This window comes from Gymnogyps californianus, chromosome 22 (genome assembly GCF_018139145.2).
Source record: "Gymnogyps californianus isolate 813 chromosome 22, ASM1813914v2, whole genome shotgun sequence".
Taxonomy (NCBI): domain Eukaryota; kingdom Metazoa; phylum Chordata; class Aves; order Accipitriformes; family Cathartidae; genus Gymnogyps; species Gymnogyps californianus.
The window spans coordinates 4,634,724-4,659,802 of NC_059492.1; the positions used below are offsets into that span (position 1 = coordinate 4,634,724).

At 37.9% G+C, this 25,079-nt stretch overlaps 1 protein-coding gene across 2 annotated transcripts in view; it reads right to left on the bottom strand.

Annotated features, from left to right (window-relative positions):
• Positions 1 to 429: 429 nt before the first annotated feature.
• CLIC4 (chloride intracellular channel 4) overlaps positions 430 to 25,079 on the bottom strand; it is a 30,065-nt gene continuing 5,415 nt past the window's right edge. For both annotated transcript variants that reach the window (XM_050909770.1, XM_050909771.1), the window contains 5 exons: positions 11,805 to 11,914; positions 5,952 to 6,077; positions 4,458 to 4,564; positions 3,019 to 3,200; positions 430 to 2,201 (listed from right to left, as the gene is read on the bottom strand). In XM_050909770.1, coding sequence (XP_050765727.1) covers positions 2,037 to 2,201; positions 3,019 to 3,200; positions 4,458 to 4,564; positions 5,952 to 6,077; positions 11,805 to 11,914 — 690 coding nt within the window. In that variant the 3' untranslated portion in view covers positions 430 to 2,036. The remainder of the gene's footprint in view (positions 2,202 to 3,018; positions 3,201 to 4,457; positions 4,565 to 5,951; positions 6,078 to 11,804; positions 11,915 to 25,079) is intronic.

Genomic DNA, 25,079 nt, shown 5'->3' on the forward strand with positions numbered 1-25,079 from the left:
TAGATGTCACGTTGTGGCAAAGACTGAACCCCTACAGAGGATTATTATGGCTGAGAAACTTTATTCAGGATGAGAATGTGACATTAGAATACAGTAATTATTAAAAGGCTACAGTTAACTTTTTCCTAACCAGGTCGCTCTGCAGAATATTCTTTCTGTGCCTAAACACCCCTGTAATAAATCATAACAGGGTCTAAGTGGATCTATGGTTGTCTTCAAAAGACATGTAACAGGACTGCTAACTGCCTTTATATTGGAATTCTAGCTCTAGGCAGGCAAGACAAGGCACCACAAGCCACGTATACAAATATGGATCTTGTACTCTACCTCTTCTATGTCAAACTAACTTCATGGGTATATAAAGTAGCAAAAGCAGGATGCTTAGAAAAGTCAGGCTCGTTTTCATAAAGCCAGTGCTTACCAAAAAAATTAGTGTATAAAAGTGTTTATGTGAGCATTTCCATGTTATTGCAGAATGTTAAATATTCCAAGAACAACCTACCAGGAATAGCACTTTCCAGCTTCTAAAATTCGTTAAATATAAAAGTATCTTTACAAAAAAATAGGCATATAAGTCTAGCATTCTTTGGAGTTGTTTATGACGGTCTTTTAAAAATAACCTAGCAGTTTATTTCATGCATCAAAATCATTAATTTTAAACAAGAAAACTATTCCCTGGTTTAGAAATATTTGAAAATTGCTTTTAAAAAAATTGTAGTGCTATTCCTCAGTGTTGCCGTAAAAAGATTATGTATAGTAGTGCAATGATTATGATTATGCAAAATTGCAGCCCAGGTGCACAGACAAGCAATTAGGGTAAATTCAATGTAAAGGACTGGATTTCACGCACCATTTCTTTAAAAGTAATTAATAGATTTCCTTTCAGGAAAAAATGCATACTATAATTTAAGGCAAATGTTATCTTTAAAGGTCACTTTAGCTTTCTTCAGGAAAGAAATAGCTTAAAAAAGTTCCCAGAAAGACTCCCACTTTAATGGCTATCAGTGTTCAGTCTTGCATCCCTAATCATTGCACTGCTATTCACCATATACAGTAGCTATTTATCAACTAGGACACTAATGTTTACATGTACTTTGTTTATGACAGCACAGATTTTGTAAGTAAATATCACCAGAAAGACCTATACAAAATAAAGGCTCTTAACTACCAAAAAGAAAGCCACTTGCAATTTTTAAGGTGAACAGATGGCAAGCATCCAGTTCTTCTGGTTTCATGATGGTAAAGGGCATCCTGACAATTTTTCATTCGCTGCAACTCAGAATTTGAGACAAATGTAGGTTGCCAATTTAAAAAAAAAAAGGGGGGGTTTTTTTTTAATCTCATCAAGCTCTTGAAGACACAACTAAATACTAACTCTGAACTGTGAGCTTCCTGCTATAGCACTGAAGCCTAGATTCAAACTTCCCTGATGTCTGAGGTCATTCAAATCCAAGTTTCACATTTGAGTCCATTCTCAACCATTACTGTGATTTCAAATCCAAGAGAAATTTTTTTTAAAAACGTTGCCAAATATTCTGCAAATGGCTCTTTTGGATAATAAGTTCCCTTCTATATGTAAATAGGATAGACAAGCAGGTACAGTTCAATGTGTCACATATATGACAATTGTGTATAGATCTTCTGGACAAGCAATAAATTCCAAAATACATAAATATTCCTTGTACCATATAGCAAGACAGTATCCTAAACCAATTCGTAGACAGGGACCAAATGTTTGCAAAGAAAAGTAGTAGGGGCAAGATAACCCTTCATACTGAAGAATCTAGAGTTACCCCAGTGCAATATTAACATAACTGCGTTAATGATATTCAAACTTGCTGTGAAAGGAGGTAAGGAAAAACAAGCCTATAATTAAGTCTGCAAACTTTAGGTAATTACTGTACCTGGTCTATCCACCATAACTTTGAATAACTGCAAGTTCATGCAAAAAAAATTGCTATCTTATATGAAAAGAGCAGTCTGTTAGAAGCATTGTTATGGAATATGCAAGAAGTCATCTCTTTTGCAAGTGCTGTTTACTTGGTGAGTCTCTTGGCTACATCACTGTAAGCTATTTCAATTTCTTTGTCTCCAGGACAGGTATTGGTGAATTCATCCCTGCTATAAGCATTCGTCAGATATCTCCAAATCCCTGTCATTTCCTTGGGAATCTCAAAGTTGCGGTATTTTTTGGCCACCACCTAGAACAAGAGAATTACATTATGAATTTACATCCTTCAACTTAAACCGCTTTTCCATCCCTTGTCACTCTCTCGTTAAGCTATTCTTCCAACGCATACACTCAGAGTCACTTCTAAAGTCAGCAGAACCTGCCCCTCTGGGTTACGCCTGGGCCTGGCAGCATACTGCCTCGCTTAGTTTGTATTGCTGTCCTCACCAAAGTAAATACTTCTGCACCCAGGCAGAAACTTAATCTGTGGCTCCATCTGCAGTACAAAACTGACAAAGATCACCGGAGACAGTGAAAAGAAATCAAACCACAATCATATAGGCACATCGTCACTCCTGTAGTTATCCTAGGCTACCTCTTTCTGGACTTCTGACTTTTTTTTTTTTTTAATACAATCCTCGTTATATCACATTGTGTCATTTACTTTGTGGCTAATAGAGCAGTTTTCTCTACAGATGTGAGAAGACATCCACTTCAAACATTAACTGGTCACACGATGTTCACCTTCCTTCTTCTACCTCATTCTTTTAAGCGTTGCAACTTCCTGTGACCACATTGGTCAGTGCAGGAAAAGGGGTTTTGGCTTGTGCCATTTTATCATCTGCCACCCAACTTGTCTACTGGTTCACACCTTCACTGAATTCAACTGCTCTATCCCTAAAGCCTTTGTGAATTACCCAAATCTTATGCAATTTCATGTACTGTTAATACTGTAGTTAAACTGACATGGGAGCTTACAAACGGTTGAAATTGGTTGGACTCCAGAATGTCATCAACCATAAGCATTTTGTCCTTCATTATCACATAACAACATACAAGGCATTTACCTTGACAATGTGTAGTTTGGGTAGCAGGTTGCAGTCTGCTAATGTCATCTCATTGCCATCCAAAAACTTGCGGGTAGAAATTGTAATATCCTCCATGCTATTTTCATCTATCTCATCAGGAAGAGGAGAGTTCAGATACTCGTCCAGTTTCTGGAGGGTTTTCAAGAGGCCACGTTCTAAGGCTACAGAGGAAGGAACAGTTTTAAGGACAAAAAGAAAGCCAAACCACAGCACAGAAATTTCAAAGCAAATTATCATTTAGAATATTGATATTAGTAGCAGATCTGAAAATCAAAATCCACATCGCTGTACTACCCAGAACAGACCATATACTGCAGGATTTTTAACCCTTGTACATTTTTTGTGGCAACACTACTGCTGGAGCTGCCTTCGTGGTCACTAGTAACACTGAAACTGAACTAGAATCCCTTTAAATATCACACAGATGCAGGTTATTTAAAAGGTGGTTTATATATGAGTTTGCACTAATTTAAAATACTCTAAGACTGTCCACAAGTGTTTATTTTTGGTTTAAAAAGTGGCTTACGTCAGTTTCTTAAGACTATTCCTAACTGGCTTAAACTAATTAGAATTAAGCTATGCTAGCATTTATATTCATTTAAACGTAATCTGTTTAATGTCACATGCTCAGCTAACAGCCACAGCTAAACACACAGACTACCGAGAAGGTTTATGGAATACAGCAGCAGAGGGCAGCACACCCCACAGAATCAAAAAGTCTTTCTTGGCTGTTTACAAATATTTTGCATCTCTCCATTTGAAATACAGCAGAAAGGCATTCTGATTCCCTGACTTCAGTTTTCCCTCCAAGTACACTGAGGACAAAAGATTTGTACTAAACTATTCAAAGGTCTAATTGTGCATTCTTTATCTCTTACTCATCTCTCACCTTCCGTCTACTATGTTCTCTCCACACAGAAAGGTCTTAATCCTTTAAAGAAAGCAACACAAACTAAGCTTAACTCAGAACTCTGAATGGGAGCCCTCAATCCTAGAAAGGTCAAACAACCAAGCGTGCAGAAAGGCCTCACAGCAAATGCATGGGAACTCAACCACTAGGGCACGACACAAACTCTGCATGGAATTTGGTCCTGGACATTAAAATAATTTCTACTTAGTTTAAGAGGTTTGAGTGCCTGTTGCGTAGAGAAGTTTCAGTGCCAGGGGTATTTACAAACCATGCATACCCTACTAAAATTCTGACTGAAAACTGTCTAATTGAAGTTCTCTTTGGAAGTGTTTAAATCTTTGTGTCTGACCATTAACTTTAAACCACAGGTTTAATTCGTGAGACTCCCCCAAGTGTCTATCAATGTGCAGCAAAATTTGTCAGTGAGACACTTCACAGTAAAGCTGCTCTGAAAAACACGAGACAATGAAACAACGCGTGCACAGCTATCGGCCCCCAAGTAACCTACCTTCATTAGCTTCCGGTCTAGAATTTTTGATAAATGCAGAAAATTTGGCAAATATATCCATTCCAGCAGTGTTGGATTCTGGATGCTTTGGTGAAAGTTTTAGGTACCTAAAAAGTAGAAAGGAGTAGATCTACAGCACATTTAGCAGAACGATGCTCATCATATATTAACTAGCACAAAATGGCCCTTTTAAAAAAAAAAAAAAAGATTCTACATCATGTACATTTACCAATTTATCCATTTTCAGATCAACGTGGAGGACTTGCTTCTTAAGTGTAATATCACACACTTCCATTTAAGTTAAGATTTTTACACCCAACACTTTTTAATCACTTTTCAGAGGAATACCAAAGCATATTTCTGCTTTCTGAATCAGGCGTTTGTTTCAAGCACAGTGTCTGAAACAGCCCAGGGTCACAAGAGCAAGCTCCCTTTTTCCAGCACAGCAATGCTGCCAAGGGGGCAGATCACAGTTCTGTAAACAAGAATATAGTCAGGGATCAAACAGGTAACAAATTAAATAGTCTTGTCCATTCTCTGTTCACTGGAGATTTTTTTTTCATTTAAATTAATATCAGCTGTCCCAGAATATCATGGACTCCAAATCTTTTAACAAAAAAGTAAAGTCTTGCCATACTAAAAAGACGAAACAGTTCAGTCTGCTGAAGGCAGTGTCTGCATTTTGTCATTGCCTGCCAGCTGAGGGAGAAGAAAGCCAACAGTTTAGAGAGAAAGCTTGAACACATTTTTCATGCTTGTGCTGTGTAATCTAATTATTTTTAAAAGTGTACAGTATTTTCCACCATAATTTCCAAATACTAAATAATCAATCTCCAGGACTCATCATTATGCCTAGTATGAAGGAATTAATTTTTTAAAAATTATTTCCAAGTTGCATTTAGTAATTGCTGGTTCTGTACAATTATCAACTGTCCCTCTACTTATAGAAAGCTGGAAGGAATAAAAAAAATAATTTAACACTAAATACAAAGTTCACTGGTATTCCTGGTGAGAACAAGCAAACGACCAATTCTTGAAGACTTAAATAACACCATCCTTCTAGAAGAATGACTGCAAATACAAGTCTCCAAAAGGATGCTGCACATCTCCTTAAAACAGATTCCCACAATAGTTTATTACAGAGCCAGGATTAAGTTTTGTATACCAGGCTCATCTTCATTTACATTATTTAGACACATCATCAGAATAGCCTGCCCCAGTCATCACAAGGAAAAGTCATTTAGTTTGAAAACTGCAGGAAGGATGACAGGAGTCTACAAAAGACAATTTTAAAATAATCTTTAAAAGAAAAGTTTTTAATATAAAGATGAGGGAGCTGGAGGAAGGAAAGGTATGACAAGCAAGAACTCCAAGCTATTTTCAACATCTTGTCTTCAGTTTACTGATGCTGAAGAACACCTTAATTAATGCAGAAAACCCCTTTGAGAACACTCCATCTAATCTAAGGTCACAAATTATCATTTTAACACTTACTTGGGTGGAGCCAAAACATCTTCCAGGAATTCTTCAATCTTATTCACGTCTGTTTTCACTTCACCATTGTAAGTTATGAAGGGCGGATGAGTGCCTGGAGCCAAATTTTGAAGGTCTGCTGGTTTTCTAGGGTGAAATACAAATCAATACAAAAGTAAGCATGGGACATCCATGACCCTAGCCTTCATTGCTACAATCACAAAAGCACTACCTGAGGTTTTTACATCCTTGCAGTTTTAAAAAGATATCACCAGTTTTCTTTTTAAAAAAGTGAGTTTACAGCTTGATTAGCATTTTGAATATATACTTGATAACAATTAATTTCAAATACTTAAAAACAACTGCTTCCTCCTACCTCTGGCTATGTTTCTTCTCAAGTCAATATAATGTTGACTAGCGGGGGGGATATATATACACACACCACACAAACACACTCTCTCTTTCCCAAGATCTGCAGTACAGAGTTTATATATAGCATAATCTGCTATCAATGACAATCCTCCCCCTTTACACAGAGCTTCTCTGGAAATAAGCAAGTCTGATATAGAGCAGTATGTATAAACCATTTATTATGTGCACATAGAATCTGGTTCTAGACAAGCTGACAGATGCTTAAACATCGTGTTTGAAAATGATGCTTAAAGCATCCTCCAGTAAAAAAACCTATTTACAAATAAGAGTAGCACACTTGGGCAAAGGGAGGAGAATCCTCAACATTAGTATGACTAGACACAAGAGAAACAACATCAAGCTAAAATATGCAGACATTTCTAAATCTTAAGTCAGTTTTGGCAATACCTCTTGCTGTTCACTCCAACTCCTTTCATACTAATCCTTATCAAGCTAAGCCAGTCTATTTATAAGCAATTGGCTTCTCTCTCCTCTAGTTGTGCCGTGATACTGTAGTGACAAGGAACAACACTGCAGGCATTTATCTAGAAGCCTATACGTCAGCTGCGCATATAGACCTGCCTACTCGTTCACCCCAAAATGCCTGACTTACTCTTTAATGTAAAGCTCTCACATATGCCTCATCAGCAGATTCAGATGCAAAGTTGAAGTAAATAATGAGATGTGGAACCATTACAAGCTATAAAATCCAAAACATCGTCTAAAAAGCTGCAGCCAATTTTTCCCCAGTAAATCATCATGCTGTTAGTTAGTCCCATGCTAGTGCAACTGTCTCAGTGCAAGCAGAAATAAAATTACAGTACTGCTTGGCACTTCTTCAGTAGCAGCACTTAAAACTTCCCTCTGATGAAGTTATTGATTACAGTCCAGGATGACTGCTCAGAAGGACACAGTCTAACTGACTTCTCTAAGAACCTCTCCACATTTTAGAGGACAGTCTGCAATTGCTCAGACCATCCCTGTGTACTAACATCTGACAGTACACACAATCCAGATGAGGCATGACTGTACAGTTACATTTCTGTCAAGCTGACCAGAGCACACGCTACAGGATGACCACCACCTTTTGCTGGCATTATGCTGGATGAGGAACAACAAACGATACCTGACCCAGCAGAAAGTCTGCCAAGATAAAGTTGCCCCTTCGTTACTGTTTGAACAAATCCAGACTGGACCATAACCCTTGAACTGGGTTTGTGCTTTGTACAACGTGGCCACATTTCTGAGCTAGCAACAGGCATCCAGGAACTGGATTTACTGGATACTGGAACTACAGTTCAAGAAAGCCTCCTAACTGTACTGGACAGGGAAACTAGATTAGTAATACACACAAACACGGTCATTCACGGTAGCATGAGAAAGCAGTGTTTTCAGGGACAGCACTCAGACTCTGTAAACTAAGCACAGTTTACAAGTTTATCCTGTAGAAATGTTGCTTTCAATTTCTTACAAAATTAAGAACCCCTGCCAGAATTTCATGTCCTGCCCACTGCTGAACCTTTTAAGCAGGGCAAACAGCAACAGTATGTAGTGCCAAAGTGTACTTACGACAGATATGAGCACTTGGCAGCATATGTAAAACTGAATGAGAAAATTGATTTTCATACTTAAGAACATTAAACTCCCTGCTTTTAGCCAGGTGACAGAAGTCTTGGTAATACAAGAATTCAACTATTTTCAATTTTTAAGCTTCCAGGAAGTTATTTCTCACTAATAGTTGCCATCACCCTCTTACTTTTAGGATTTAAAGTCTGTCATCAGTTAATGCTTTAAGTAGCTTAACACTTCATTTAAATACAGCTTTGTAACCCACAACAATTACAGGAAGTCATCGTGGCTCACTTCCAATTTCACATGTTGGCTAGATAAAATTCCTCAAAAGGAATGTTATTTTAAAAACAAACACAGGCAAGACCACCGGATTTGCAGTAATACTATCAAAGGAAAGATTTTATTTCAGAAACAGACTAGTCTAATGAACTAACCAAAAAAGTTTTCCAAAGAATCAGAGTACATCTCAAGGATCCCAGAGCATTTTATTAACCCCTCTTGCCACTCCAGTCAGACCACTTGTATCTTTCAAGAAAAAGAAAGCAGAAATTAACATCCCACAGCCAAAGCCCCAACATAACACAGGGTTTGACTTCCAGTTTGCTACTCTTGCCAGTAGATCATAAACAAACCCTGGTTTACCACATACAAGCCACAGCCTTTCCAGCACCACGAGTACACAGGAATATCCTTAAAAGGCTAAGAGTACAACTTCCCTTAATAGTTAACAAGAAGGCAATTAAAAATATTATAGTGAAGTTTACTTTGGAGATAAAACTGGACAGCTTTTTAAAAAAAAAAAAAAAAACAAAAACCAAACCACCAACTTTTATAATCACTCAAAACAATTCCATGATAGCTAGTATCTGCCCCAAAGTTTACCGGGGCATTTGGAGGTAGGGCCACATACTTAAATATTTGGCTATCACTAGCTAATTAAGTGGGCAGACTCTTTAACACCAGAGTTAAGGAATAAACATTTATGGCTTTGCCACAAACCAGAATAGCAATTAGCATTCAATTAATTTCCTGAAGATCAGAGAAAAGCCAGCCCCCAAATGCAATATGCTCTACAGTGATTATAAATGACACAAGTACTGCAATGAGTGTCTGAAGAGTAACGTGGGAAAAAAAAGTGTCAGCAATAAAAAAACCCCGTCTCCAGTTCCTAAGCAGTATTTTACAATGCTAAAGTTGCATTCACCTCTGGGCAGTCTTTAATATTTACTAATCTCTTCATTTAATCTTTGTCTGTCAACATGATTGTAAAACCACACAATCAAGATGTTTAAAATAGGATTTCAAAACTTAACTGAATGCAAGCGGGCCTTGAATGTTGTTACAAGCCCAACAAATGGTTTATGTACTGCAACTCTGCTCTAGTCACCACAAGTCAAATCTCTGACCACTGAAATGCTGCTTCTGAAAAGGGAAAGAATAAAGCCTCTGTCTGACTAAACAGAAGCAAGAAATGCATGATTTCTTTGAAAGGGCGGTACATTCCACTTCGTTTGCCTATGTGCATATTTTTGTGTCTTCAGAGTAGAACTGAGAACTCCAAAATGTTCTTTTGTTAGCACAGTATGATGTCCAATGCAATTATGGAAGGGAAAAATACACGCCACAAAGTCAGTCAAATCAGACTCAGTTTCTCCTGTGTCCCAAAGTTACTTACTTGTGAACTTTTGTACCCAACCATGACCTTTTAAGCCTCAAACACAGAGAGCTTGCCTTACTGTTGCGCAGAAATTACGCTATGAAGCAGAAGCATGGTTTGCAAGTAAACCCTTTTTCTTTTTTTGGCTAGCAAAATAAATTCAGATGCTTAAAACTGTTACTACCCAGCTCTTCAACAAGTTTGTGTCTTTAACAGGAACAAAAAGAAGAGAGGGTAATTGGCTTGAATAATTTACTTGTAAAAGCAGTTTCTTGTGACAGTATTAGAAGTATTAAGGCAACATCTAGCACCTATAATCACTCTGGTAATGCTAACAGGGGGGAAAAAACACCAGCTGGTATAAAACATTTCCACTTGAGCAGTTAGGTGAATTTGACATTCTGCAAGCTACACTACTCTACAGCTAGGTATTAGACAATCCAGAATGTTAAATTTGTATTTATGAAGCTTTAAATAAAGTCTAAAAGGAATTAAGTTTGTATCAACATCTATTCAAATCTGCATTAGCTTCAGTGGTCCTTTTTTTTCTTTACCGGAAAATACATTCAGTGTACAACAACAACAACAAAAAAAGTAGAGTTCATTTGACCTATTCCCATGCAGTTTTTTAATTTTGCACTTATTTTGTGTTTTCCCCTCCCCAATATAAAAAAAAAAAAAAAGAAAGCTTTCCTTGTGTAAGAAAGGACAATTTTAAACATCTGCAACCAATTTATATTCTAAAAGTTAGTCTTACATCCCAGTGCCCCATCCAATTAACTCAAAGTTGCCAAAGGGACACAAATAAAGCCAATTCATCAGGCATCTTTGGCATTTTAATGACATCTCTCAGACTGGTTCAGCAGTAAAAATGCTTCCAAGTATAAAATGTCTCTTTCAACCTTCTTCTCAACCCCCACCCCGCCCCAATAACTGCAATAGGTTAAACAACGCCATCATTAAAAGTAAAGGAAGTCCAAAACTACAAACAGTACGCAAGTACAAGTTCTACTCCTGAGGTTTCCCCAAACCAGATGCAGTGCTAAATGGAAGATATATTTGGTTTATATGTGCTGGCAGCAACTATTATTTGCAGTAAAATCCCACACTGGCCAGAGAAGATCTTTGAGCTGATACAAATGCACACACAGTTGACAAAAGCTGCTTTCTCCCCCCCTGTTTGAGTGGTCTGCCTCAGCCTTACTACACATGGAAATACATACCACGAGTTGCCAGCACTGAAGCAGCAACTTCAGTGATTTTTAAAAATCAAAACAAGTCACCCCCTTCAAAAAAATTACAAGAAGAGGTTAAGTCTAGCAGGGTGATTTCTTACTTACACGTTTTACACTTGATTCGTTGGAGAACACTGTATATTTCTATTGGCTTTATTTCTGAAAATAAGGTTTTAAGCACTGGCAGGCTCTTGTCTCTCCAGAGTTCAGTGACTAACATTACATTACTGCTGTGAAAACATTACTTCACACCAAAAACAAATACAAGGCCTCTGCTGAATTTAGCATTACCACTTCTAATAAAAGTACACCCAACCTTAGGAAATTAAGACGCCTGGGTTCACATCTCACCCTTCTTAGCCACTAAGGTATTCATTTCATAGATGGAGAAGTTGCAATTTAGGTGACACAGCATCATGACATATCTGGCTAACACTATACAAAGGCAGAATACTTTACATTTTATTCCTACCCATTTCACTTCTATTTCACTCCTATTTACCTCCCGGACAGATATTTTCACATTGTTTTTATTCTTATTGCATAATAAGCAATATTATCTTAAAATCTTTAAAAGAGGAGTAGGCTGCACATTATTTGTGACAGTTATCCAATAATCACTGGAGATTTGATCAAAGATTGGTTGATCTAAAATACCCATCCAGCAGTCTTCACTTGTTGGATCTTGATGTGAAGTTAGTAAGATTCAGTATTCAGTTATAAGAGACTTCATGTCAGCTATTAGTTTTACAGGAGAAGAGCATCATTTAACAAATCCAAGAGAATTTATCAGACCCATTCTTTTTGGTTACAGATACTTATAAATAACCATCAATGAATGCACCATTTACATCAAGGTTGCCTCTTCGTATTTATGAGGACAGATTTTCTTTTTAATTTCAGAAAATAAGCCATGCAAGATTTAGAAGCCCCAGACAAACGTTTGTTACACCAAGTGTACTGTACTCTTGCTTCTCAGATAAACCAAGTATCTCTTACCTCTTCAGGTCAACTGTTGTGACGCTAAACACCACTCCCTTTAGCCAAAGAATCATGAACAGCCTCTGAGAAAAAGGACAGTTTCCTATGCTTTCACCATCACTGCCAGCCTGCAGAAGAGAACAGATCCTTAATTAGAAGGTAGGACTGTGCCATCTACACATGCTCACAATTACTGAAAGATCTTTAAATAAAGACAGACTCAGTAACAAATCATGGGTTTTATTGCCTGTACAGTCTTCACAGCAATAACTCTTCCAAAGACCTAACAAGCTTACAGTCAAACCTCGTATCATCTTGCAGGAACACGCCTTTGCTCTCAAAGTCCAGCTGACACACCTGGACCAGATATCCTGAAGGTATCTCCATATAATGCACAAAATGAGCATCCTCAGAATATTTAAATACACTTCACATACTGGGCAGGTACACATGGACTTCTGCATCATTTTCTTTTTTTTTTTTTTTAACTTCTTGCACCTTCCAATGATTTTTTTGCTGCAGACATAACAAGGATTTTATTACAGTGAAATCTGCACATTTATGAAGTCAACTAACCTATTTACTTGTCATGTCCTCTAACAGCTGCTCACAAAATGTATCAAAACAAGATTTCAGACAACAAAATAAGTTCTTTTTCCACACTGAAGACGATCCAACTGCTCTTAACAGTTAAGAAAGGGCATCTAATCAATTCGTCTGAGCAGCCACGCCTTTTGATGGCAGTTTTCCAATGTCAATATAGTTCTTTGTTCTTTATTATTCTTTTTTCTTTCTTGTACAAGGCATAGCTAATTGTAGTCATCTTCCAGTTCATTGCTTATATCTCTCACTGTGTAGCGCTACAGTGAGCCAACTGCAACCAGGAACTATGAATCTTTATTGTATTGCAGGTGTTGTAAGGAAAGACATAACTGTAAGTACATAGAGACTTCACTGACAATAAAGTAATATTCCAAAGCCACTTTTTATAGGCAATTTATCAATAAGTCTTTGTCCTACCACAACAAAGGTCCATTACATAGCAACAGTAAGCCACTCCAGGGCACCCAGTGATGGCATGCATCTCATGATTGCTCTGACAATGAAGTATGTATTGCTGAGTTGGAAAATTTTAGTTTTTAGTGGGCTAGAATTAGACAGGCAAAACCTTGAATCTTGTTATAAAATTCAATCCTCTGAAAAGAAAACTGGTTCAGTAGTTAAAACAGCCATAAACGTCAGATTATCTTGACACATACTTTACATTAGACAAGTTTCAAAGGATTTTACTTATTACTATTAGAGTACTTCCAAGAATAATTTTAATCAGTACAATTCTCAAAACTTGGCTAATTCTTTCATCATTACTATTACCTGTTGCCTAGGCCATTTTAAAACATATTGTAGGATATGCTGGCTGTAGCCCTCAGAGAAATGACAGAAAACAATTATGTTCACTAAGCACAGGGTATTTAGAAGCAGAGCTACGCAAGTGGAAGGGTTGAACACAAGGCCTGAGCATTGACTGGTGGAGATTAATATGTTCCTACCTCACAAGATGCTGACATGAAGAAAGACTTCACTCTGCAATCTATTTCCAATAGCTGTATGCTTTTATGGATGTTAATATTTAACCACAATGCCAACCCTCCAGATAGCAGCGTATATTTCAGAATTTTCCACTATAGTTACATTACTGTGTTTACACTGGAACAGACATTTCCTGTAGGTAAATTATGCCAATGTAGATTTATACTCATCTACTTTTTTTTTTTTGCAGCATGCAAGATCTTATCTACCTTTGAAAAACAATACTGAAAAAGACAACACTTCATCCCATCTAAGGAAAACATATGTTTTGTACTGCCCAAGCTAATTTACACTTTGAAGCAGAAACAATTCTTTGATTCAGAACTGATCTCAGTCTTCAAGTTTTACGGCAACTTCAACAATGCTACTTAAACCGAAGCATATGAGTTATGCTGCAGTAACAGCGTAGGCATGCACGCCCTCATCCAATTAAGCTTTACATCACTTCCTCTGATGGAAAAGCTACCACATATTTACTATAAAAGGAGGAATGTGGGCATTTACCAAAGTGCAACACCCGAAAAGTGTAAAGCCACACCCTGAGGCACCTTGCAGGAACTGTTCACACTGCTGTTCTCAGCGACTCTCTGGGTCTGCCACTGGCTGCCACACTCAGCAGGTCTTCAGCCTGTTTTGCTCACACGAGCCGCACTTACAGGACCTAGTCAGGATTAGCTCTCCTCACTCTTCATCTTTTATTTAGCACTTCTGACCTCAAAATCGGAGACCAGAGCTGGTGCAATATGACATACATTGCCAGAGATCTCATCTGATATGGACTAAGGAAACCTTTTAATAGAAGAAATAAAGGCATGTAACCAAAGGAAGAATCATTGGGATGCAACTGCCTGCCATCAGCGTACAGATGATCCTCAGCACCAAATGAAGTCCAGAGGCTTAGCTTCCGTACCGCAACATCAACAAATGTAATTAAGGCATTTCCTGAAGAGAATATTAAGTTAAATAAGCACTAGTCAGCTCCCCTAATTTCAAACCAATATTTGAAAATGCATAAATAGTGTCCTAATGGACAATAGGCAAGCATCTAGAAGACAACTAGTTTTTACAAGTCACTTTGTTAATTTGTGAGTTGCAAAACATGACTTAAAAAAACTCATTGCAGAGGGCTGATTAAGAGCTTCAAAGATTTACGATCCATCACCAGACGTAGAAAGTAAGAAGTTACTCAGAAGCCAAGAACTAAAATACTTTTGGTGATAGCATCAGATGAAAAAGCAAAATGGTTCCCCCATGCACAAAATAGACTCTTTTTGCAGATAGAATCAAATATGAAGATTTGTTATTATAAAACTTCAGGGCTTTTCCTGAACTCAGGAGTTAGTTATAACATCAACCAAGTCTTTGGCTGCCCAGGTTTTGCTACCTGTCAATGTGATAGGGAAAAGCAGTGACCCTCCATCAGCAAAACAAAGTTCCAAGGGCACATGAAAACAAATGTTAATGACTGAGGGATGTTAAACATTTTTCTGTCAGACAGACTTTGGAATTTATCAGCTGCAACAACAATACAGTTTGAAAGAAAGTTAGGGTATTGGATTAAACCCCATGCCTTCTTTCATATGATATAATTCCACCATGGAGCTTCATTATTTCTAGTGGAAGATTTAAAAATTGCAACTGAAATAAACCAAACTCAAATTCAGAAGGCAGTTTTGTTTACTGTACTTAAAAAAAAAAAAAAAAAAAAGAAGTCTTAGCCCATCTGGAACCCAAAGCAAAGCTACTTTTAAGTCACAGAACTGAGCAAAAAATTGTTTAAAATTTAAGGCACAACTCTGAACTGCAGCTTTCATTACGGTCCATTTTCCTAAGCCAAAGCCAATACCAAAACCAAAGTGACCAGTAAGGACCAAAAAAGGTCAAATGCATTTACACTGTAATGCCAACTTGTACCAAAACTTTTCTTCTCTCCCAACACAAGTGTAACATTCAAGATGAACAAACAACGAATAGCATCTGCTTTTGTTTAAGCAAGACAAGCTTTTTGGATTATTTGAATCAGAAAAAAAAGATTACAGCTCAGTAACATACAGTGCTTTGAACAAAACCTAATGCATTTTCAAAGCTGCAGCTGAACAGCTAAACTGAGCATAGACTTTCATGTCTACATTCAAACATTTGTCCCACTTCTGCTCCAAAAAGTCCGAAGTTATTCTGAGCACATACTGGAAAAGGAATGCAGTCAGAACGCCAACAAACTTTTGGCTTCAGTGCTCTTGAGCCAAGGAATTCTGCTATGTAACTGTTTGCCCGAGAGGCCCGTTTTCTATCTTCTTGCATTTGACACACTGAGAGCTACAGCACAGATCTGTTACAACCAGTCATCAAGAGCAACACCATGCTGGCGATGCAACAATTATTCTCCTTCAATCACATAAGGATTTTTTTCAGAGGGAGATGAGTTTGGTAGATGTTTCTGTGAGAGTCAGTTCTGACTGATTTTCTCCACTGGAATAGAACTGTGCTTGCAGTAAACTGTAATCCTTTAAATATTGCAAGAATATTCTGAAATTCTACATGACTAGTCATGCAGGGAGTTAATCATAAAACAATTGTTGCTTAAGCCCACTATTAGAAGCCAGAAACCTGTCATTGCCTTGTCTTTGAATCCAGGCCATAATATTCCAGGATATCTTCAGTGTCTAATCCTCATCACCATCAGAGTAAAAAAAATATTAAATGTTGACTTCTCTATACTAACATCAGCCTATATTATTTATTAATTCAACAAGATTATACTCATTCTATACTGAGAAGCTTTGAGTTTTTATTTCAAATTCTTTCTAAAACCAGTCTAAAAATCTTTATTACTAAATAATGCCAACCTTTCTACAATTCGGGCTAATTTTCAGTTATCACTACCAAATCAAGCTACCATTATCCACTGAAGGACATTTACTCAAGAACATCATCATACATCTATGTTTCACTGAATGCCAGCTTTTCACTTGTATGGATTAGGACCAGACAGAAAAAAGTGCAACACCACACACAGCAAGGAAACATGGTGTTTTTCACTTGTGAGTGAGTATTTTGCTTAAGGATTATACCGATTAAGAACTAGCTCTGAAGAGCCTGGCTTTAATTTACCACCAGGGAAAGTACCCTGCCAAACACAGTGTTTGACTTGACCGTGACCCATGGCCAACTCCTGCCATGCTACAGATGCCATCAAGCAGTCTGAAAAGCTAACAGCTGCCATAGAGCATTTATCGCAGTAAGAAAAAACTAAAGATATCCAGTTGCGTTGAACAAAGTTGTGTTACCCTCCACAAACTGACTGTAATTAAAAACTTCTGAAAAGGTGGCAAAACGGACCTCGTTAATTGTAAGATGTGACACGGAGGAAGAGCTGGGCATACATACACCATAGCACTCACCCTACAGCATTATACGAAAAACAAGCAGGGCTACTCTTTAAAGAAACCTAAATAAGAAAGTAAGTTCAAATAAGAACGAAAGAGTTACAAGGCAGTAAAACAAATCAGTATGCTCACTGAGAAGTCAACCTGGTTTATCGTAGCCACAATAAAACTACTGGCAACTCCCAATGCCAAGTCGCTCAGCCCATGCAAGAGTGCCAGCTACTTGGGAAAAAAAAAAAGAAAAAAAAAAATCTACTTATCCCACTGTCTGGAAGACTGAGCTTAGCTGATGCAGCCAATGCGGAAGCCGCCACCTCCTCCCTTTCTCTTCCCCTGAAGCAATGATTTCATTCAAATGAGATTGTTTTTCCCAAAAACCCCAGAGAGTATAAGTAATCATACATCTGTTTAAGCAGCTAAACAAGCTAAGGAAAGGGGGGGGGGGGGGGAAATCCATTTTAATTGTGAAATGTTTGTCTTTACAGCTGTATAAAAATTAACTTGACTCCTAACACAAGAACCTGCATGTATTTACTTTACCAAGGTAGTGCTGAAGTTTACTGAAAGACTAACAAGAAAAATAGACAAGCAAAGAAACACTTAAAAGGACACAAAGCCCCTATTATATAGTATAGATCTGAAAGACTCAAGAGTAAAACAGAATTCTAGAAATCTTTGGTCCCAAAGGCCTGCAAAATTGTTTCAAAGAGCAACCAGTTAAAAGGAGCACACTACAAGTTTCCCAAACTGGATCAAATGACTGCAGAAATAATAGTAAAGTCAAAGTGCATCTGATGAGAAACAGAATACAGTTCAGTCTCTGCCTACGTAAATAAAACAAAAGAAAAGGGCAGAACATTGGAAGACCATTTCCTAATTTATCCAAAACTATCAAGGGAATCTCTCCCAGAAGTGGGAAAAAATAAAGTTTGGATGAAGAGGGGAAAATGCATTTTAGAACTATCTCCCAGAATACCTTTCGCCAAAGACAACTACTGGAGCTATTTGATTATACCACCAAGGAAGTCTGCACTCCCCTGAATAAGAAATCTGCAATCTGCAAACTCGAGAAGATTAATGTTCCAACAAGTAAACAGATGGGGGGGGGGGGGAGAGAAGGGAATATCAGAGGGTATGTTCAAATTTTGAACTCAATCTTGAAACATATCTCAGTTCTAACAAAAAAAAAATCTGCTGGGAAAACTACATGAGAAAAACAGCATGATGCATACTCATTACCTCAAAACAGCAGATAACAATCACTCTTGCATGTTTCATGAACAGTAAGCTCATTCAAAAAATGAGTAAATTAATAATAATCCTATATGGATTACTGTTTTGAGAGGAAATGGTTTAAGGTAAACTAAAAAAAGTGATTCAGGTGAAAAACATGCAGCAATTCAAAACTCCTGAGATGAAAGAACACAGAATACAGAAAGGAATGGTTTAATGCTCCACACATGAATACTGAAAACGGTCTGGTAATATCAGCCTAAATCCTTGCAACATCTCCTCAGACCTTTATCTTGCCAAGCTGAATAAACAGAATTCCATGCTGTTTACTGAGCAGTGTTTTCAGATAAGATGTAAAGAATTACATCCATGAAAGGACTATAATAGTATTTGATGTAACACCAATCAAACGCCTCCTCCATATGGTGCCACTATACTGATTGTTTTGTGTTTCTGTTCAGGCAGTAGACAGATGAGCGTCAGGGATGTTATATGTAAGCACTCACTCTGCAAGCCAAAACATACCTTAAAGGGTTCCCAATGTCTCAAATATTAATGAAGTATCATTCAAAAGAAGAAAACAGGTGACAAGGTAGCAAGTTGCAGAGATCAGGACTGAAAGAGTGTTGTCTGCAATACAGAGTGTTCAATTCATTCTCACCCTTTCAGATTTGTTAGTTCGAGAAGGGAGGTGTTTTGTGTTTTTATGGGAAGAACAGGTCAGGGAGCAAGCCAGAGTCAAGCTCTGAACTCTGATGCTAACTAAATCTGGTTCAACCAGATTTAATCTGAGGGATGACAAAACGAAAGGGACACTTCTACTTGTCAGTTCACCTTTTATTTCACCTCTCTAGGACAGTGCATAACTAGTGCCCCAACTTACACGTGAAAGCTTTTGTTTCTGTGTCATGTCCTTATGCCACTAGGCAGACCAAAACTTAACAGGACATTTCAACGCACAAGAGTGGCACATTATAATAAATGAGGCTGATATTGCTGACAGCCTAAAGAAGTTCCCTGCCATGATAAGCAAAAGACAGGGAAGGTCAGAACTAGCGGAAAAAAAAACCCCAAAAAAAAAAAAAAACAAAACACCACAGCTGGAAAGACAATTTCATCCTGCAAAAAATTCAGAATACTAGAAGGACTTTTATGCCATGTTTCAATATAGATCAAACATTTTGTTACTGTTACTGGAAACCCATAGCTAGTGGTAGCAGCAGGCACTGCTTGTGACATACAAGAACTTAAAACACTCATTTTCATTGTCTTAATAGCACTGAAAGCGAGCAAGTAAATCTTACTCTAACCTTAATGTTGAAAGATTGTCTACAGATACTTGACACATGCTATGAGATACTTTTCTTTCAAATTGCGATATCTTGGTAAATACAAAACAAGGAGTACTGAAAAAAAAGACGTTAAAATAGCAAATGTAAAGAACAGTGTTATAAGGATAGGCAAACTAATGGAAGTAAACAAAATCTCAGGCTCTTTATTATTCAAACATATCAACAAAACAGCTATGCCAGCACAAACCCAATCGCAACCTTGGACAACTCCTTCCAGCAAGTTTGTTCCCTTTTCCCACCAGACATACCAGTGAGAGTGTTCAAGCAATGAACGCTTCACAAACATTGCAAAAACACCCGCTTGCTTTAATAATTAGCCAGTGAGAGCTGCTATCACCACATCCATGTGAAAGATGAATGAAAAAGGCCTGGAAACCACCTACTACACACATCTTGCGTAACAGGATGTTACTAGCCCACAGCCACACAGATAGAGGTGTCCAAGAATTGTGATGTGGATCCCAGCTGAAGAGTCTGGACCACCTCATTAAGGGGGGGGGGGGGGGGGGGGGGGGGGGGGGGGGGGGGGGGGGGGGAGGAAATCCACACACGAAGAGGATAGAATAAAGATGATTTTAAATATTTCCCCAAGATAGTACTGCTAGGCTCAGAGATTACGTTTGTCTTGACCTCATCTCTATGTTAGAATTCATATTTGGCAAAGCTGTTCAATATCTAACATACTATTTAAGTTCCTTCAGTTCTGAGTGCTCATTACAGCTGACATTTGTCATGTTTATGAACCAACTCTGTCTCCTTTAAAAGTTTTTCTTAATAGATAAAAAACTGTTGCACGTTTAAAGATCGATGTCAACCTCTTAAAAAGAGACAGGAGCAAAGGCAAGTCTCAAGACAGCTTCAGGCTGCTGGTATCTTAAGTGGTAGGGCACAGGTCCTGTGTATTCCAGCTGATACCACAGCACAGCTTTTTAACAAAGCTGTATTTTGAAACCTATCCTACTCATTTACTGCTAACGTAAGTTAAAAAGTCACTAAAGATTCAGTCTAAGTACAAAATAAGCCTGTAGCAACCATTAAAAAGATTGATTCACACAATTAAATGTCTCTGACAAGCAAGCTAACTCCTGTAATTCTTTCACAATGTTAAGAAGATTCTAAATAAAACATCCAACATCATTCTCTTCACCTCAAAGGTCAGCAGTTTGGCACCTTATATAGCTATTACTTCAAATTCACCCTTGTTCCTCATGTTCTGTGTTGCCAGTAGATGAGCCTACAGCATCACAGACAGTGCAAGAAGGGTACTACCACTGCATCATGCCTTTTCTATGCAATCTTGTTCTCTAATGTCATTATTAGCTAACCTCCACCGTAAGTTTCCCCAATACCTTTCAAATGCTTTTGAACTCAGAAAGTAACTTTTTTTCATAAAGGAAGTGACAAGATAGGCAAATCCCTCATTATGTGCCACCTAAAAACAAGAAAATATCTGTCAGGAAAAGAGTGTACGTTCTTTTCCAAGTTGAAGACAACTGACCTCAGAAAGCTCCAAATTAAGCTTGCAGCACCTATATCACAGTCTTATCTTCATATGAACTACATTGATTAGTGTAACCCCTTTATTTGACCTTAATAAGGGAACTTTAAAAAGCTTGGCAACACTGTATCAAGTCAGACTTAAACTCTCAAATCACAACCACCACACACCCCCCAATTTTAGTTCTGTAGAACAATATAGGTAATCACTGCTACCTTAAATAGCTAGTCCGTTAAGAAAAACGGAAAGCAAAAAGCATAAGGCCAGTGCTCATACCCGGAATTCACTGCAAATACAGAAAGCCTAAGATGATTAGTCTGTATTTCCTATATGCTGATTGACATCAATCCCTCCCAGGGAAAACGCAACCTTAGTTACCACTGCCTCTTGACAAGCTATATCATCTTTGTGCAATTTGTAATGAATCCAACTTCCACATCAGCTGAAGTTCCTGTAAACTCAAAAAGCTTATAAAAAATTAACGGAACTCCCTGCATTTACTTGAGATCTGGCTATTAAACCAGTGAAAGGAATGTTTATCAGCCTATTCAAGTAGCCTCTTAAGTCATTACCTTTCTGATAAGCCACCACTGTGTTAGACATTTGACTGTAACAGCAACTGACCATTTTAGGATGATGCTATTTTTAGCCCTGTGATGCTACTCCTAACAAAATAATTAGCAGACTTGTCTTGTACACTTTCCTGCAACTCTTGTTCATTGCTACCCAATTCTCACCATAAAGCTTCTCGAAAAAGCTATGGGATCTTCATGATGTATTAAAGTAACTTCACAATTCAGTAGAAATTAATTAAGCACTTCTAGTTCTTTGGAGAAAAGAAATTATCCCATGTTCATCCTTTGGGAGAATCAGATGAGTCAGAATCAAAACCTGCATTAAGTACTAAACATCATTTTCTTCAGTGAAAAAATTAGCTTAATGATATGAACACAAAAACTTGGGATTATTGTGGACAGCCACACACATGACCACCTCCTAGCCTGACACAGGAAAATTAAATTATTCGTTAATGGCAGAAGCCTGGCATGTCTTCTGTCCCTCTTACTCCAGTGGCAATACCTTTAACAGTGATTCAGTTGTAACAAACCTCGGTAAGATAAACAGGGACAAACTGACTAAAATTTGCTGTGTAACAGCTTGACACATTCTTGCAATATTCTGGTCGGAAACTGTAAGCAGGCAATTACCTATACAGTACTAAGGGTTTCTTTTATAGTGCTTGAAACTTGCCTTTGGGTACCTAGCATATAAACTTGGAATAGGCGTTGTATGTGACAATGATTCTCCCCGCCCTGCCCCCCCCCATTAAGTTTGTTAACAAAGTACAGTGTGTGCTTTGACTACAGCCCAAGAGACCTACTTCCAAAACCCCCTCACCGAATAATGAAGCATCTATAAAAATTATAGGAAAGAACTGCAAACCTTGTCACCGGGTCTCAGAAGACCAAGTAAAATTTTTATCTTTGGCATTTAAGAGTTCTTCAAATGAACTTCTGAACATGCATCACTTCTGCAGGACGGAAAAACAAAGAACTATGTTTGTGGTGTTTTATAACCTAAATTTACAGAGCTTAGATGAGCAATGAGTTGGACAGATTAGCAGAGAGGAATGATGAAGAGCTGCTCCAACTTCACCCTGCGCACTGCTCCTTCTCCACCAACAGCCAGGTCATTCAAGTTGTCAGGCTGGCTTAGACTGAACCCTACCAGGAGCAGGAGAGGCCACGTCAAATGCCCAAATGAGTTTCACGTCAAAATGCTGGCCCAAAGCAATCACCTGGGAGCTCCAAAACTCTGATAAAATAAGGAATACAGCTAAAACCACAACTGCCTCCAAATCAGAATGCAAACAGCAATGTCCACAGAAGAATGTGCCAATGAACAAAGAACCTGCTCAGATTCTCAAAACTCACTGAAAGAGAGTTGCAGTTTGGAACCTGTACCCCCTGCTAACAGCATATTCAAAAGCTCTAGCAAGGAAAAACATTCTCTTAGACCGAAACTGGTGTTGGAATTTCTATTTTAGAGCAGCTAGAGAACAAAAGTTCGAGGAAGGCTTGCTCTCTGTTGCTTCTGGTTCCAACGCGAGCAATGTGCAACTCAGTTACTAAAAGGCACCTCTGTGACTGTATTCTACATCCCTTGGGAGATGGTATCCAAGTTCTTCAGTTCCAGAGTAGAACTTCCTCCTTTGGGACATTTTGCCTTATCTCATTAAGCTCCAGTACAGCATGTCTCACTAATGCAGCTAATACATCCCTTTGAAAGACTACAGAAATATACTTACGCTTGCTTTGATTTTATTTTTAGACAAAACCACGTAAAAAACTATTTCCTTTATTTAAGAAAACCAGCTCTCCAAAGTACAGACCATCAAACTCTAGCCAAAATAGTAATGCTTTAACAGAGCCAAAAAACTCTGAAGCTGATCCAGTAGCACTGACTGATCTCATTAGCTCTTCTCATGAAAATATACAGATATGACTTCACTCCTGGATTACACGCCTATATTTAGTTTATACCTAATATGGATATTCAGTGTACAGAGCTAAGTCATTTCCTTTCCTTTCCTCGTGTAAAGTTCCTTGCCCTTTGTCTAGCCAACAATACAAGGAATAAGTTTGAACTCTCAGAGAACTCGCACACAAAGACGTTTGTAATTAACAGCAGTTTAGCTTATGTTTTTCACTTCAGCATAAACAAACACAGCATTCAGAGCCCTAAAAATCAGATTGTCCCACAAATGCATGTTTGACCTGAATTAAAAAAACAAAACAACTCAAAACAAGTTTAAAAAAATTATTATCTTTTTTAGGGGAAAAAAAAAAAATCTAAATAAAGGATTTAAAGCTCCTGAAGTGAAAGCTCTATTTAAACTCATATCAAGGCAACAAAATGATTTTGGGTTTGGGTGTTTTAACTGTTAAAACATTCACAAACTCTTAATACAACAAATGAGCACAGAGTGAGTACCTAGCACCTATTTTAAGAGTGAAACACTATCACTCCAAAGTGAAGAATATGCAAGAAAAAAACAACTTGATTAGGACAATAAGTTATTTGCTATGGGTTATTTACAAAGAACTTTGAAGATAAAAATCCAATTAGATGGATAACAAGTACAGAGGAAAATTATTTTTCCATGGACGGTCAACTTGCAACCAACCACCATCTTAATTAAAGTTTGTCGTCTTAGACAAACCAAGTGTCTACACTGGCAGACAAAAACACCTTCCTTTCTCCCACACTGTCCAGTTAAGGTTTTATAGAATTGCACTGCTCAGCTGATTATCAGTTGTAGGGCAAAAGAGAACATCTACCAAGAGAAAAAACAAAAAAACCCAAGACAACAAATCCAATTACTGCCAAGTACAGTTACCCAGTCTTAAAAGTATTTCTTGTGGATTTCTAAGTGGTATGCCCAGCCCAGCCAGAACTTGGAATTGATGTACACACTGTTAAAAGTGTGTAGGCCTTGTGTTAAAAGAGACAATAAATGTCTCATTTAAAAGAGAATCTGAACATGCTTACACTGGTGAGAAAATAACGACAGCCCAGGGCTCTTTTTGTCCCTTTTAACTAATGTACACTTTTAAAAATCAAACTTGCAACCTCAGAGTACAAAAGTCATTTTCCAAAGTACATAGATTACTATTTAGCTAGAAGTGCAATGAATTCCCCAACTAGATTCTTCCAAACACAGATTTTTGTAAGAGACAACACAGCCTTCAAAAATCCACAAGCTCAGCTACAGAACCAACTACTTCTCTGCTCACTCTAGTCACATTAAAAGACAGACAGTAATACTCTTCAAAGAACGAACTCTCTTTCCTCACTGTTTCCTTCCACAAGATTAGGTCAGGATAACCAGTGAAAGACTAGACAGTGACACTGAGTCACTTCAGGCTGTGAGTGTAATGATTACTAACTTCTTAGGATGCTAATACTGTCCCAGTGCTGCCCGCTGAAAGATTATCAGACCCTCCCCCCCCACTTCCTAACAGTGAAACTGAGTTTACATAAATATTCCTCATATCTACATGTTATTTCTCAACAATCAACTATCTTTATGCACAGACAAGACATCTCTTTTAAGAGGATTCTCATTCTCTTCAAATATTTTCACAAGAACGTTGGTGTTGTGTTATGTGTGCTCTTCCCTGCTTCTGTGAATTCCTTACTGCACCCACACACAATCACAGACTGACATACA